At 47.7% G+C, this 14,053-nt stretch overlaps 1 protein-coding gene across 2 annotated transcripts in view; it reads right to left on the bottom strand.

The window, feature by feature from the left end:
* Window positions 1-1,782: 1,782 nt before the first annotated feature.
* The window catches only part of LOC134452901 (protein GPR108), a 14,790-nt gene continuing 2,519 nt past the window's right edge, over window positions 1,783-14,053 (bottom strand). The window contains exons 3-13 of one of the 2 annotated variants that reach the window (XM_063203576.1): window positions 13,317-13,412; window positions 12,247-12,380; window positions 11,632-11,707; window positions 11,240-11,313; window positions 8,679-8,796; window positions 8,228-8,358; window positions 7,286-7,329; window positions 6,372-6,421; window positions 5,413-5,496; window positions 3,649-3,770; window positions 1,783-2,578 (exon numbers count right to left, since the gene is read on the bottom strand). In XM_063203576.1, the coding sequence (XP_063059646.1) occupies window positions 2,491-2,578; window positions 3,649-3,770; window positions 5,413-5,496; window positions 6,372-6,421; window positions 7,286-7,329; window positions 8,228-8,358; window positions 8,679-8,796; window positions 11,240-11,313; window positions 11,632-11,707; window positions 12,247-12,380; window positions 13,317-13,406 (1,011 nt within the window). In that variant the 5' untranslated portion in view covers window positions 13,407-13,412 and the 3' untranslated portion in view covers window positions 1,783-2,490. Of the gene's footprint in view, window positions 2,579-3,648; window positions 3,771-5,412; window positions 5,497-6,371; window positions 6,422-7,285; window positions 7,330-8,227; window positions 8,359-8,678; window positions 8,797-11,239; window positions 11,314-11,631; window positions 11,708-12,079; window positions 12,146-12,246; window positions 12,381-13,316; window positions 13,413-14,053 lie in introns of those variants that run through there. The other variant, XM_063203584.1, reaches the window with a different exon arrangement.

Genomic DNA, 14,053 nt, shown 5'->3' with positions numbered 1-14,053 from the left:
CCGGCCCTGGTGGCCGCACCGTTTCTGGAATAAACCACTACAACAGCCAACAGCCAACAGCCACAGCGGAACATACAATTGGTGGGTGTGGTGGGTTGAGGGGGGTGTTAGGGAGTGCATCTTAATATGGGACCTTGCCTCCTCCACTCGCTTCTCGTCATGATGACATCACTGACAACAGCATTATATTTCAATATCTTGCAAAAGCTCAATTGTAGAGACTTTTTCTCGTTTGCAATTGTTATGGTGAATGAAAAACAGTCCCTCAAAAGTTGTTGTGGCTAGGCTGACAGCTGGGAAACGTTATCGTTTTCTCCACGGAGGAGGGGCCAGGAGGCGGGGCGAGGAGACAAGCGCAAGTGGAGGAGGCAAGGTCACATATTAAGACGCCCTCAGGGTTGTTTGGGAGAAGGAGGAAGGGGAACAGTCACTCTCCAAACCGGAAAAAGGAACCGAAGAAGACTTAGGTAGTCCCCATGGTTCTTGTTAAGAACGAACCACAGTACAAGTCCAAAGCCTTAGGGCAGGGATGGAGAACCTTCCCTCCAAGGGCGTACAAGTCCTCCAAGGGCCGCATTATGAACACAAACCAGGATTTCCCCCTGCACTTTTAACCATATATTGAAGGTGTCACCTTTAAAATAGTCCCCACCTTCTCTAGGTCCCCTGAAATATAACTTCATTGTATTGCACTTGTATTGCAAATTTCTAAGATTCGTCAAACTGGTCATATTTCGAAACATACCTCGAGACATAGGTTCCCCACCCCTGCCTTGGGGAAATGGGGGGTGGGGACCAAAAAAACGGGGCAGGGTGTGATGGTCTGTTTTGGGACGTGAGGAAGAGGAGGAGACTCCGTACAAACATGAAGAGGCATCACTACCAATCTGCAAGCGGGGACCCAAGAGGCAAATGGCCACAAGCAAGCAAAAAAGTGCAGCAATGTCACATTTCAGCAAAATTGCGTTTTGAACTGGAAATGGTCTTCATAACACCTCCTTTATTTTTGTGACAAAAACCTAGTGGCCCTTCCAAATGTGTCCCGTTTTAGAGATATCGCCATGTCAGATTTGCAGTAACTACAATATCCAGCCAAACACCAAGGCTTTGAAAGCATTTTTCTTAGTTTCAAAGTTGGCATAGTTACTGCACGTTGCCTTTGTACGGCAGCATAGTTCTAGTCTGGGCTCTAGACTGACACCAGCCAACCGGCCAAATGCTGGGCTCTAGACTGACACCAGCCAACCGGCCAAATGCTGAAGATATTTCAGTTTGGCTGGTAGAAAAGACCAACTTACTAGCCACTTTGACCCATCAGTGAGTGTGTGTTTGGTTAGTGAGATTAACATCTACTAGCCATTTGGGCTGGCGATGAAAAAAAGAAAAGAAATAGGGCAGGGTGTCAAGGTTTTTTTGGGGGGACAGAGGAGGCGGGGAGAGGAGGAGGAGGAGGAAGAAGGAAGAAGGGCCAGAGGCATCACTGTTGTCTCCAGAGGTACACCATGGACACAAGATGAGACAGACATAGGTCCTATATTTTTTTCTGCTGGGACTGGGGATGAATGAAACATCACAACAAATTCCTCACCCCCCCATCTCACAACTCTCCTCCATCACCTAGTGGATAATAAAATAACACCCCGACACGTTCACCAACCCACATCCCCACCCCCACTCCACTCCTAGCCCCCAGTCAGATGATCACACACAACCACAGCCACCACTGTCATACTCCCCCAACCCCCAACGCACTTCCCCAATCCCCCCCCAGCCCTCCGCCGCTTGTCAGATAATGAAACAACCGGCACTGCTACCCACCCTAACCAGACCAGCCCTCTCCCCCCTGGCTGGATGAGGATACAACACAAGCCCTGCCACAACCCCACCCCCTAACCCAACCGACACCCCCACTGCCCCAAAGGTCACATGATGACACCGTCACCCTCTCTCCAAGACCCGCCACTCTACCCTGCCACTGCCCCCCACCCCTTTAGCCCTCCCTGGGGGCTCGTGTGCTGCTGTGTGCTGCTTGGTGTGGTGTGGCTGTGGTCCTCAGTTGCAGAATAACTCCGCTACTGTATATCTGCTGTGGTAGCCAGGCCAGTAGCACTCTGCAGTAGCTGTCTACTTCCTATTGTGACTCTACGCCAGCAGGGGGCAGGCTTGGTCTCAACTGGGGAGACGAGAGGCGAAGAGTGGCGTGGAGGGGAGGGGAGGGGAGGGGAGGGCGGCATAAGAAGAGTACAATAGAGTACAATTACAGTCCAAGAGTTCAATCGCCTCCCCTACAAAAGAATGTGTGTGTGTGTGTGTGTGTGTGTGTGTGTGTGTGTGTGTGTGTGTGTGTGTGTGTGTGTGTGTGCATGTGTACTGTATGTGTCTATGTGTGTGTGTCTGTGTGTGTTTCAGTCATGTGTCTGGGTGTGTCTGTGTGTGTGTGTGTATCCGAGAGCCAATCAGGAGTTAGGATGGGGCGAGGTGGGCGGGGTTTCATAAGGCGGCCTCCCTCTGTCGCTCGCGGCCATTGGACGTCTTCTTCACCTTAGTGACGCCCTCCAGGGCCCCGGACTCAGTCAGACTGGAGAGAGAGAGAGAGAGAGAGAGAGAGAGAGAGAGAGAGAGAGAGAGAGAGAGAGAGAGAGAGAGAGAGAGTGAGAGAGAGTGAGTGAGAGAGTGAATGAGTGAGAGAGAGTGAGTGTGAGTGAGTGAGTGAATGAGTGAGAGAGAGAGAGTGAGTGAGAGAGTGAGAGTGAGTGAGTGAGAGAGTGAGTGAGAGTGAGTGAGAGAGAGAGAGAGAGAGAGAGAGAGAGGGAGAGAGAGAGAGAAAGAGAAAAAATGACAGACAAACAGACCAAATCAGACACACAAAGACACAGATTGTTGCCTCGTCTTGGCGTCTTTCTCTCTCTGTTAGCGTTTTCAGGCCGACCAGAACGGAGCCGGAGCGTGCACCAGTTACGTTCGGCACTAAAGTGCTTATCTGCGAACCGCCCGTGTTCATACGGGGCTCTGAACTTTTTCAGCATGTGACCGTGTTACCCGGATGAACCTGCTGACGGCCACAAGTATTTTGCGGTTCGACTTTCCGGTTCGCAAACGCTGAAATTTTTGACGTGAACACGACGGCCTGTTCGCGATTAAGTGCAGGAACGGGCTACGGCACGGTTCTCAGTCAGCCTGAATGCGGTATGTGTGAGGTGTTTACACTCCATCTCCATATCCTCTTTGTCTTAGGGCAGAGGTAGGTAACACACACACACGCGCACACACACACACACACACAGTATCTAAGGTGCTTACACTTTGTCCATGCACACAAACGCACTCACACACGCCCACGCGCACACACACACACACACACACACACACCCGCACGTGCGCGCGCGCACACACACACACACACACACACACACACACACACACACACACACACACACACACACACGCGCGCGCGCACGCACGCACGCGCGCGCACACACACACACGCACGTACACACACGCACGCACACACACACACAGTATCTGAGGTGCTTACACTTCATCCATGCACACACACGCACTCACACACGCCCACGCACGCACGCACGCCCACACACACACACACGCACACACGCACACACACCCCCAGACAGTATGTGAGGTGCTTACACTTCGTCCATCTCCATGTCCTCCTCGTCCTGGGGCAGCTGCAGGTAGGGGTTGTTGGAGGCCGGCCGGAACTTGAAGCCCGTCAGCACAAAGAAGACCAGAGTGGACACCTCCACCAGGAACTAGACCAGAGGAGTGGAGGGAGAGGAGGGAGGAGGGAGAGATGGGGGAGGGAGAGATGGAAGAGGGAGAGAGATGTAGAGAAGGATGGAGAGAGATAGGGAGAGAGGAGTGGAGAGAGAGGAGGGGGGAGAGAGAGATGGGGGAGGGAGGGAGGGGAAGGAGAGAGATAGGGAGGGAGGGGAAGGAGAGAAAGGGGTGGGGGTGGAGGGAGAGATGGCAAAAGAGAGGAGGGGGGATGGAGAGATGGAGGGAGAGAGAAGTAGAGAAGGATGGAGAGAGATAGGGAGAGAGGGGTAGGAGAGAAAGGGGGGGTGGAGGGAGAGAAAGAGGGGCGAGGGAGAGATGGGGGAGGGAGAGATGGAGGGAGAGAGATAGGGAGAGAAGGGAAGCAGTGAAAGTGGAGAGAGAGGAGGGGGAGAGAGATGGGGGAGGGAGAGATGGAGGGAGAGATGCAGAGAAGGATGGAGAGAGATAGGGAGAGAGGGGAAGGAGAGAAAGGGGGGCGAGGGAGAGATGGCAAAAGAGAGGAGGGGGGATGGAGAGATGGAGGGAGAGAGAAGTAGAGAAGGATGGAGAGAGATAGGGAGAGAGGGGAAGGAGAGAAAGAGGAGGGGGGAGAGAGAGATGGGGGAGGGAGAGATGGAGGGAGAGAGAAGTAGAGAAGGATGGAGAGAGATAGGGAGAGAGGGGAAGGAGAGAAAGAGGGGGGATGGAGGGAGAGATGGCAAAAGAGAGGAGGGGGGATGGAGAGATGGAGAGTGGGGGTAGGGGAGGGAGAGATTGAAGGAGGATGGAGGGATGGAAAGCAGAAGGCAGTGTGAGAGGGAGAGAGGAAGGGGGAGAGATAGAGGGATGGAAAGAGGGAGGATGGAGAGAGATGGAGGGGGAAAGGGGAGGGGGGGAGAGAGAGACGACAAGAAGGATGAAGAAGATGGAGAAAAGGCAGAAAGGACGGAAAGCAGAAGGCAGTGAGTGCGATAGAGAGGTGAAGGGGGCGGGAAGGAGGGATGGAGAGGTAACAGGGGGAGGGAAAGATGGAGAGGGAGAGGGAGGAGGAGAGAAACGAAGAAGGAGAGGAGAGGAGAGAGAAGGGGAGGGAGATGAAAGGAGAGGGATAGAGAAAGCGTTGGAGGAGGGGTAGATGGAAGAAAGTGTGATGGAGAGAGTGAGAGCAGATGGAGGGAAAGAGACAAAAGAAGGGAGAGGTGAAGAGATTGAAAAAGCATCAGTGAGAAATAGAGGAAAGCGACACGTATACTGACCTCTTGTGCGTTCTAGTTGTAACTACAACTAAAAAAGGTTCTATTCCTGTGAATGACAACACTGAAAGAGCAATCCAGATCAGTCTAAAAAAAAAACCCAAATTAATTTTCTTCTGTAAATGTGCACTGTGTAGGATGGTGGACAGAGTAGGTATTGCAACTATGCTGCTCATTGTGACCATGCTTTCTATTGTCAAATTTGATCTTTTACAAAGTAATAGACTAATATTAACTAGTATGACCAAAATACAGTAAGTTTTGCTGCTTACTGTATTTACATCGACTGCCGAGCAGAGCTCTCACGTCACCACAGGGCTACTTTTACAAAAGGAAGACACAATGACAGACGCACAGACAGACAAACGGTACACCTTCTCACCTCGTAGCACCACTGCCACTGGAAAGGCACGGTCACCTTCAGGAGGATGGCGATGATTCGCGTGAAGTAGATGTAGCACACAATCTAGACAAGGGAGAGGCGAGGAGAGTGATACATTAGATGAAGAGAAGGAAAACAGATTGAGAAATAGATAGATGGATAGGGATGCATGGATGGATAGATGAATGAACGGATGAATACATGAACAGATAGATGGATAGATAAATGAACATCTATAGATAGATAGATAGATAGATAGATAGATAGATAGATAGATACCGTAGATAGAAACAGAGAGATAGACAGACAGACAAATGGATAGAAAGAAAAAACAGATGGATAGGTAGACGGATAGATATAGCACACAATCTAGACAAGGGAGATAAGAGGAGAGAAATAAATAAGATGAAGAGAAGAATGGAAAAAGAGATTGAGAAATAGATGGATTGAGATAGATGGCAAACGAGATAGGTGGATGAATGGAGAGAGATGCATGAATGTATGCATGGATGAACAGAGGAATACATGAAGACAGATGGGTGGATAGAGAGATGAAAATAGGCAAACAGATAGACAGATAGATAGATGGAGACAGGGCTCTAAATTAACACCAGCCAACCCGCCAAATGCTGGTGAAAATTCAGCTTGGCAGGTAGAAAAGAGAAGACGAACTCACAGTACCAGCAACTTTGACCCATTAGTGAGTGTGTGTTTCACTAGTGAGATGAACATCTACAAGCCATTTGGGCTGGTGATGAAAAAGGTTAATTTAGGGCCCTAGATAGATAGATAGATAGATAGATAGACAGACAGACAGACAGACAGACAGATGAACGGACAGACAGACAGACAGATAGATAGATAGATAGATAGATAGATAGATAGATAGATAGACAGACAGATAGAAACAGGTGGATAGGTAGACAGACAGACAGATATCGGGTGGTGTCCTTCCTCACCATCACATAGTAATGCCTGAAGAGCTTCAACTTCTCCAGGTTCATGGCAGCTGGGTAGAGGGAGAGAGAGAAAGAGAAAGAAAGAAATAAAGAAATAAAGAAAGAAAGAAAGAAAGAAAGAAAGAGAGAGATAAAGAAAGAAAGATAGAAACATAGAGACAGAGAGAGAGCGAGCGAGAGAGATAGAGACAGAGACAGAAGGAAAGAGGGAGAGAGAGATAAAGAGAGAGAGAGAAACAGAGACAGAAACAGAGACAGAGAGAGAGAGAGATAAAGGCAGAGACCGAGAGAGAGAGAGAGAGAGAGAGAGAGAGAGAGAGAGAGAGAGAGAGAGAGAGAGAGAGAGAGAGAGAGAGAGAGAGAGAGAGAGAGAGAGAGAGAGAGAGAGAGAGAGAGAGAGAGAGAGAGAGAGATATGGTTTCATTATGAAATAATGTACAGTATGTATCTACAATAAAAAATATTTGATAATAAAAAAATAGCAGTCATGCGTTTCTTTGACTATTGCTTCTCAACAGACCCTCTGGGAAAACGCGTCTGTTGCCTGTGCGTGTGCGTGTGTGCGTGTTAGGGTGCCTGATGGACCCGGTAGAATTCATCTAAATTTCAACATATTTTACACAGAGTGATTTTACTGTGCATAGAACATTTTTATCACAGGGCTGAGACAATATGTTTTTCATTGGGTAGCTTTATGCAGCAAAATGTCCATTTCTATTCCATGATTCTGACTATCACCATTATTTTCTATTTTCATGGGGCTGGTGGCCCCGGTAGACTATATCCAAATTTCAAAATATTTTACACAGTGTGTTTTTACTGGGTGTAGAACATTTTTACTATAGGGCCAAGGCAATATCTTTTCATAGGGGGCATCTGATGCACCCTAGTGCGTGTGTACGCGCATGTGTCACCTTTGCCATCGGTTGTGGAGGCCTCCTGCAGATGCCGAATAGACCTGAGATACAGAAGGAGAGGGAGAAGAGAGGAGAAGAGAGAGGGGTGGAGAGAGTGAAGACAGGGGAGAGGAGAGGAGGAGAGGAGAGGAGAGAAGAGGAAAGAAGAGGAGAAGAAAGGAGAGAAGAAAGGAGAGGAGAAAGGAGAGAGGGATGGGATGAAGAGAATAGGAGAGGAGAAGAAAGGAGAGGATAGAATGATGGGGAAGACGAGTAGGGGAGAGGAGAGGACAAGAGTGGTGAGGTGAAAGGAAGAGGAGAGAGAGCGAGGTAACACAGATGGAGGAGGGAGAAGATAGAGGGAGAAGAGGAGATGAAGAGAGGGGGCAAAGAATGAATATGCATAACCACAGAGTGGGATTTGACAAAATTGGTCACAGTCTCTCTCTCTCTCTCTCTCTCTCTCTCTACGACGGGGAAGAGGATGGCTCCACAGCAGATGAGGTAAAGCTTAGATGAGGAAGAGTCTCTCTCTCTCTCTCTCTCTCTCTCTCTCTCTCTCTCTCTCTCTCTCTCCTCTCTCTCTCTCTCTTCTCTCACTTCTCTCTCTCCTCTCAGTCCTCTCTTTCTCCTCTCACTTTCTCTCTCCTCAATCTCTTCTCTTTCTCTCTCCTCTCTTTCTCTCTCTCTCTCTCTCACAGTCACAGTCACAGACACTCTGTGTCTCACGACGGGGAAGAGGGGGTAAAGCTTAGATGAGGAAGAGGATATCTCTCTCTCTCTCTCTCTCTCTCTCTCTCTCACACACACACACACACACACACACACACACACACACACACACACACACACACACACACACACACACACACACACACACACACACACACACACACACACACACACACACACACACACACACACACACACACACACACACACAGAGAGAGAGCGTCTCACCATACGACGGGGAAGAGGATGGCTCCACAGCAGATGAGGTCCACCAGGAAGAGGATCTCCTTCCAGAGGGCGTACTCGCTGGAGCCCTCCTCCGTAGACTCGATTATGATGTAGGCCACGTTGGCCAACACCTACACACACACGCATGCACAAACACACGCAATTAAATATATATTAATTAAAGTAATGTATGGGGGACGCTGTGGCGTGGCAGAGCACCCCCCCCCCACACACACATATATGGACTTGCATGCCAATCCTCATGTCGGTATTAAAAGTCGTTCAAAATAAAATATTTCCCCATTCTATCAAAATGTAATTGAAATGAATAAGTCCAGCCAATACAAAAATTTGGATTCATTTGTTAGTTTTTAAGTGTGTGTTGCTGTTTTCCAAAACATGTGCGCGCGTGCACACACACACACACACACACACACACACACACACACACCTGTAGAGGGATGACGATCATGAAGATCTTCTTCTCCTTGTCGGAGAGGATGTACTTGACGAAGGCCCAGCCCGTGCCGATCAGAGCCAGAGTGATGAACAGCAGCGCCCCCTTCAGCCTGACAACACACACAGCAGCCACCGGTGAATAAAACAACACCACACCACCTGACAATGGGTAACTGGTGAATGATCGGTGAACAAAACAAAACCACAACAAGACTGACAATGGGTAACTGGTGAATCTATGGTGAATAAAACATCACAATAAGACTGACAGTGGGCACAGTGACAGTGGACAGGGGACAGTGACAGAATTCATCAATGAATAAAACAACGCTGGGCAATCTGTGAATAAAACAACACGACAGCCAGACTGAAAATGAGTTAAAGGTGAATAAAACCAAAGAAATATCAGGTTGTGATGAAGAGAAACGTCCCCTTCAGCCTGACAACACAAACAGGAGGCATCACAAGTGGCTGGGTAATCGGTGAATAAAACAACACAATAGCAACCATCACACATCTGGGCATTGGTGAACAAAACGCACACAGCACCCACCAGAGGAGGCATTGGTGAGTAAAGCAAGACATCAGCAGCCACCACATATGGCGCATGGGAGAGTAAAACAACATGACAGCTAATGTGACAATGGGTCATCAGTGAAAACAACCGCTAGCATGAACCTGGACCATCTGTGACTAAGCGATCATTAAATAAAGCAACCCAACTGCAAACCTGACAGCCATTGGTGAGTAAAACAACACCTCCTTCAGCCAGACAACACACACTGCAGGAATCACATAGTGGTGTCAACAATAATCGATTCGGCAATGCAATGCAATGCAATGCGGTGCATGGACATCTCAATTCAATGCGGCAATTTCCAGAATCGATGCGGCAATTTTTTAAAGTTGCAATTACTTCTGTGGATATTTCAGGAGTAAATGAATGTTAAATTAAATAAAAGCTCTTCAAAGCATTGAAAACTGCAAGACTGATACAGAAAACAGCCAATAAAATGTTGCTCAGTAACTGACTACTTGTACTGCCTCATCCTGACTGATGAAACATTTGCTTTGCTTTCAGTAGAAATGTAATGCATTGCAATGCATTGTAGAATTGAATCGAATCGAAACCTCCCGAATCGTAATCGAATCGAACCGTGAGGGCAGTGCCAATGCACACCACTAGAATCACACATGGGTCATCGGTGAGAAAAACAACAACTAGCATCAAGCTGGACTGTCTGTGATGAGGCAGTTGGTAAATAAAGCAACACAACTGCAAGCATGACAATCAAGTCAGTGATGAGTAAAACACCAGGACAACACCAATGACGAGTCATCGGTGAACAACAACAACAAAAAAACCAGCAGTAAACAAAAAAACAAACCGCAAGACATGGTAATATTATGATGTCCTCACAGATTCAGGGGTGATAGTGAAAAAAAATCCTGAGCCTGAACTTTTTCCCCTGCTCTAACGACGACGACAAGATACTGCATAGTGACGTAACGTAGGCCTATTTTGACACATTATTAAAACATTCAATAGCCTGTGTATGACCATTATTCAAGCCTGATATTAGAAGAAAACCCTGAATCTGTAACACTTTCTGAGATAAGAATAACCTAGTGGCTAATTATTATCAAAGTTTTTATTTTTGCAAACTCTGTCAAGCCTGAAATCAGGCATGGAGCCTGAGTACTATCAGCCCTGCAGATCAGATGCACATATACAAAGACCAGTACCACAGACAGACACAAAAGGAGTTGCCCAGGCCGCGACCCCTAGAAACGCAACACCTTCGGTGTTGCTACTAGTCAGGGGTGCATTTCTGGAAAGAGTAGTTGCTAACTTTGTTAGCTACTTTGTTGGTTGCAATGCAATTTTCCATTGGCAACTCCCGAAGTTGCTAACTGCTAACAACTACGCTTTCCAGAAATGCACCCCAGGTCAAGAGCAATGCAAGTACTTCCTGAGCTCCGGGGAACTCGGGAACTCAACCCACTTCGTCGGGAAGCAATCAGCTTTGAGCAGCTTCAACGGGTAGAGGCGTGTTCAAAGCGGTAACATGGTTTAATAAGAGACGTTCCATTGGGTTTATAACTCTGGCACAGCATTTTCTGGCCCCAACCAGTAGCAAACCAAGGGAGGTAGGTTAACCATACCGTTTGAGAAACGTGAATCGTTATGCTCTAGGTCAGACCAAGTCTTGAAAAGATTTGAAAGTCGATTATAATCAGGCTTGGGTCTGGATATCTTGGACAAGCCCGAATGGAATCAGAAATTCCTGTTCAATCAGAATCGCGGGGCGGGATCGTTGGTATACAAGTCAGTGGTTGAAGGGGTTGATTCAAAAAAGCAGCGTTAATTCTCCAATCAGGTTCGAGCTGTATTTAAAGTAAGCGATAGTAAGCGATTGACACAGTTCCAGAACCATCGCGTGAGAACCAGGTCAAATCAGGCTAGCACAGTGAGCAATGTTACTCAGGTGCTCATCCGTACAGGTGGAGCATCCAAAACAGGATGTGCACACCCGAGATGGTCCGACTTACAGGTGTGTGATGTAGTACATGACAGCCCAGCCTTCAATGGGGTGGCCCTCTGTGTTGATGAAGTGGTAGTTTATCTGGAGGGCAGAGAGAAGAGACGACACGTCAACGCACGCACGCACGCACGCACGCACGCACGCACGCACGCACGCACGCACGCACGCACGCACGCACGCACGCACGCACGCACGCACGCACGCACGCACTCACTCACTCACTCACTCACTCACTCACTCACTCACTCACTCACTCACTCACTCACTCACTCACTCACTCACTCACTCACTCACTCACTCACTCACTCACTCACTCACTCACTCACTCACTCACTCACTCACTCACTCACTCACACCTCCCACCCACACAAACACACCTAAAGCCAAAGCTTTACTCACGCTGTGGAAGACCAGAGAGATGGACTTGGTGAAGGCCAGAGCCGCCATGAGCCAGTGGATCTTGAACACGCTGTACCTGCAGACACACAAGTCAAGTCAAGTCAAGTCAAGTAGGTTTTATTGTCAATTTCTTTACATGCACTGGTCATACAAAAAATTTGAAATTACATTTCTTGCTTTCCCACACACACACACACACGCACACACGCACACACACACACACACACACACACACACACACACACACACACACACACACACACGCACACACGCACACACACAGTTGACAAGCTCCACAGACAAACAAACAGAATGGTCCAGCAAGCATCCCAATCTGTACAATTGTGTGACAGCACTTGAGTGTGTAGGCCAATAGTGCAAACACACAAAAAGCGACAAAACCTCCATAAAGCTCAGAATGTGTGTGTGTGTGTGTGTGTGTGTGTACCTGTGCTTGAGGAGTGTGTAGACCCATATGAGTGCTGCTGTGAAGAAGATGGCTGCCATGCTGATGTAGAGGGCTGTGTGTGTGTGTGTGTGTGTGTGTGTGTGTGTGTGTGTGTGTGTGTGTGTGTGTGTGTGTGTGTGTGTGTGTGTGTGTGTGTGTGTGTGTACCTGTGCTTGAGGAGTGTGTAGACCCATATGAGTGCTGCGGTGAAGAAGACGGCTGCCATGCTGATGTAGAGGCGGGGGAGGGGGATCTCCGCAGCCGACAGGTAGCCACCAGGGTTACGCTCCACCATCTTCACCTGAGACACACACACACACACACACACACACACACACACACACACACACACACACACACACACACACACACACACACACACACACACACACACACACACACACACACACACACACACACACACACACACACACACACACACACACAACAAAATATGAATACAAACACTAACACCCCGGCGTTATGCTCCACCATCTTCACCTGAGACACACACACACAACGAAATATGAATACATACACTAACACACTGGCGTTACGCTCCACCATCTTAACCGGACACACACACACACACACACACGCGCACACACGCACGCACGCACGCACGCACGCACGCACGCACGCACGCACACACACACACACACGCACACGAGTAAATACACTAACAGACCACCATCTTAACCTGACACACGACTAGAGAAGCAACATATTAGATTAGTATTATATCGATATAGGTATCGCTGTAAGAAGTATTGATAGTTACTAATGGCTGGAAGACTGATGAAAAGGTTAACCGGGGGAAATTATTACTATTATTATTAATATTAAATAATAACATTATAATTAAAAAAACGTCTTTTGATGGACCAACTGATTATCGAAAAAGAATGTGCGAATCGAATTAAAATCAGAAAATCAATTTTTTCAACACAGCTCAACAAACAAGCATGAACACACACACACACACACACACACACACACACACACACACACACACACACACACACACACACACACACACACACACACACACACACACACACACACACACACACACACACACACACACACACACACACACACACAATTATATTACATTATACCTTATCTGGCAGACGCTTTTTAACCGAAGCGACTTACAATCAAGGACATAATTACAGTCAACCATCACTAGCCGATGCTTCCTCTGGTGTACACCCCCTCTGGTGATGGTACTTACACTCAGGGCGTAGGGGAGCAAGGGGAAGTGGTTTGGACATCTGTGGAAGTTGAAGGCGTACAGGCCCTGAGCCAAAGACCCAAACGACATGTTGAACTGCAGAGAGGGAGAGAGAGAGAGAGAGAGAGAGAGAGAGAGAGAGAGAGAGAGAGAGAGAGAGAATTTATCACAGCATACACACATTGGCCCTCATTTATCAAGGCAGCGTACGACGAGAATCGTACGTACGTCGTGCGTACGTTCTTTTTCTACGACCACTTGGCATTTATCAAATCTCATCGTAAGCGCAGGAAAGATGAAATCCTACGACTGCTCTCAGACGGTGTACGCCGTTTTCAAATTGGACTTGAGATGACGATGATCACCAACTTGAGCAGCAGTTGTAGCGCAACAACTCGTTATCATAAATATGTGACCTACATAATTTACAAAATGTTTTTACATTTTATATTTTGGCTATAAGCCAAGTTCTACTTGTTTGAATTGATGCACCCTTCCTGGGAGCGCTGCGTTAATTTGGCATAGGTCAACAACTGCAAGATACTTCTAATTTGTGATTTGACGTGATGTGTGAATAATTGTGCAATATAGAGTAGAGTATTGGAATGTGCCTTCAGTCGTGGAATCAATGGACCGACGTCCTTTCTTTTTAATAGCTGGGAGTTCAGGCGCACATCAATCAATAGCCTACATACAGTAATAATCTCCCGGTTGAGTTTCGCCATTACGCACGACTA

Source organism: Engraulis encrasicolus, chromosome 1 (genome assembly GCF_034702125.1).
Source record: "Engraulis encrasicolus isolate BLACKSEA-1 chromosome 1, IST_EnEncr_1.0, whole genome shotgun sequence".
Taxonomy (NCBI): Eukaryota; Metazoa; Chordata; class Actinopteri; order Clupeiformes; family Engraulidae; genus Engraulis; species Engraulis encrasicolus.
This window is presented reverse-complemented; position numbering and strand designations above follow the sequence as displayed.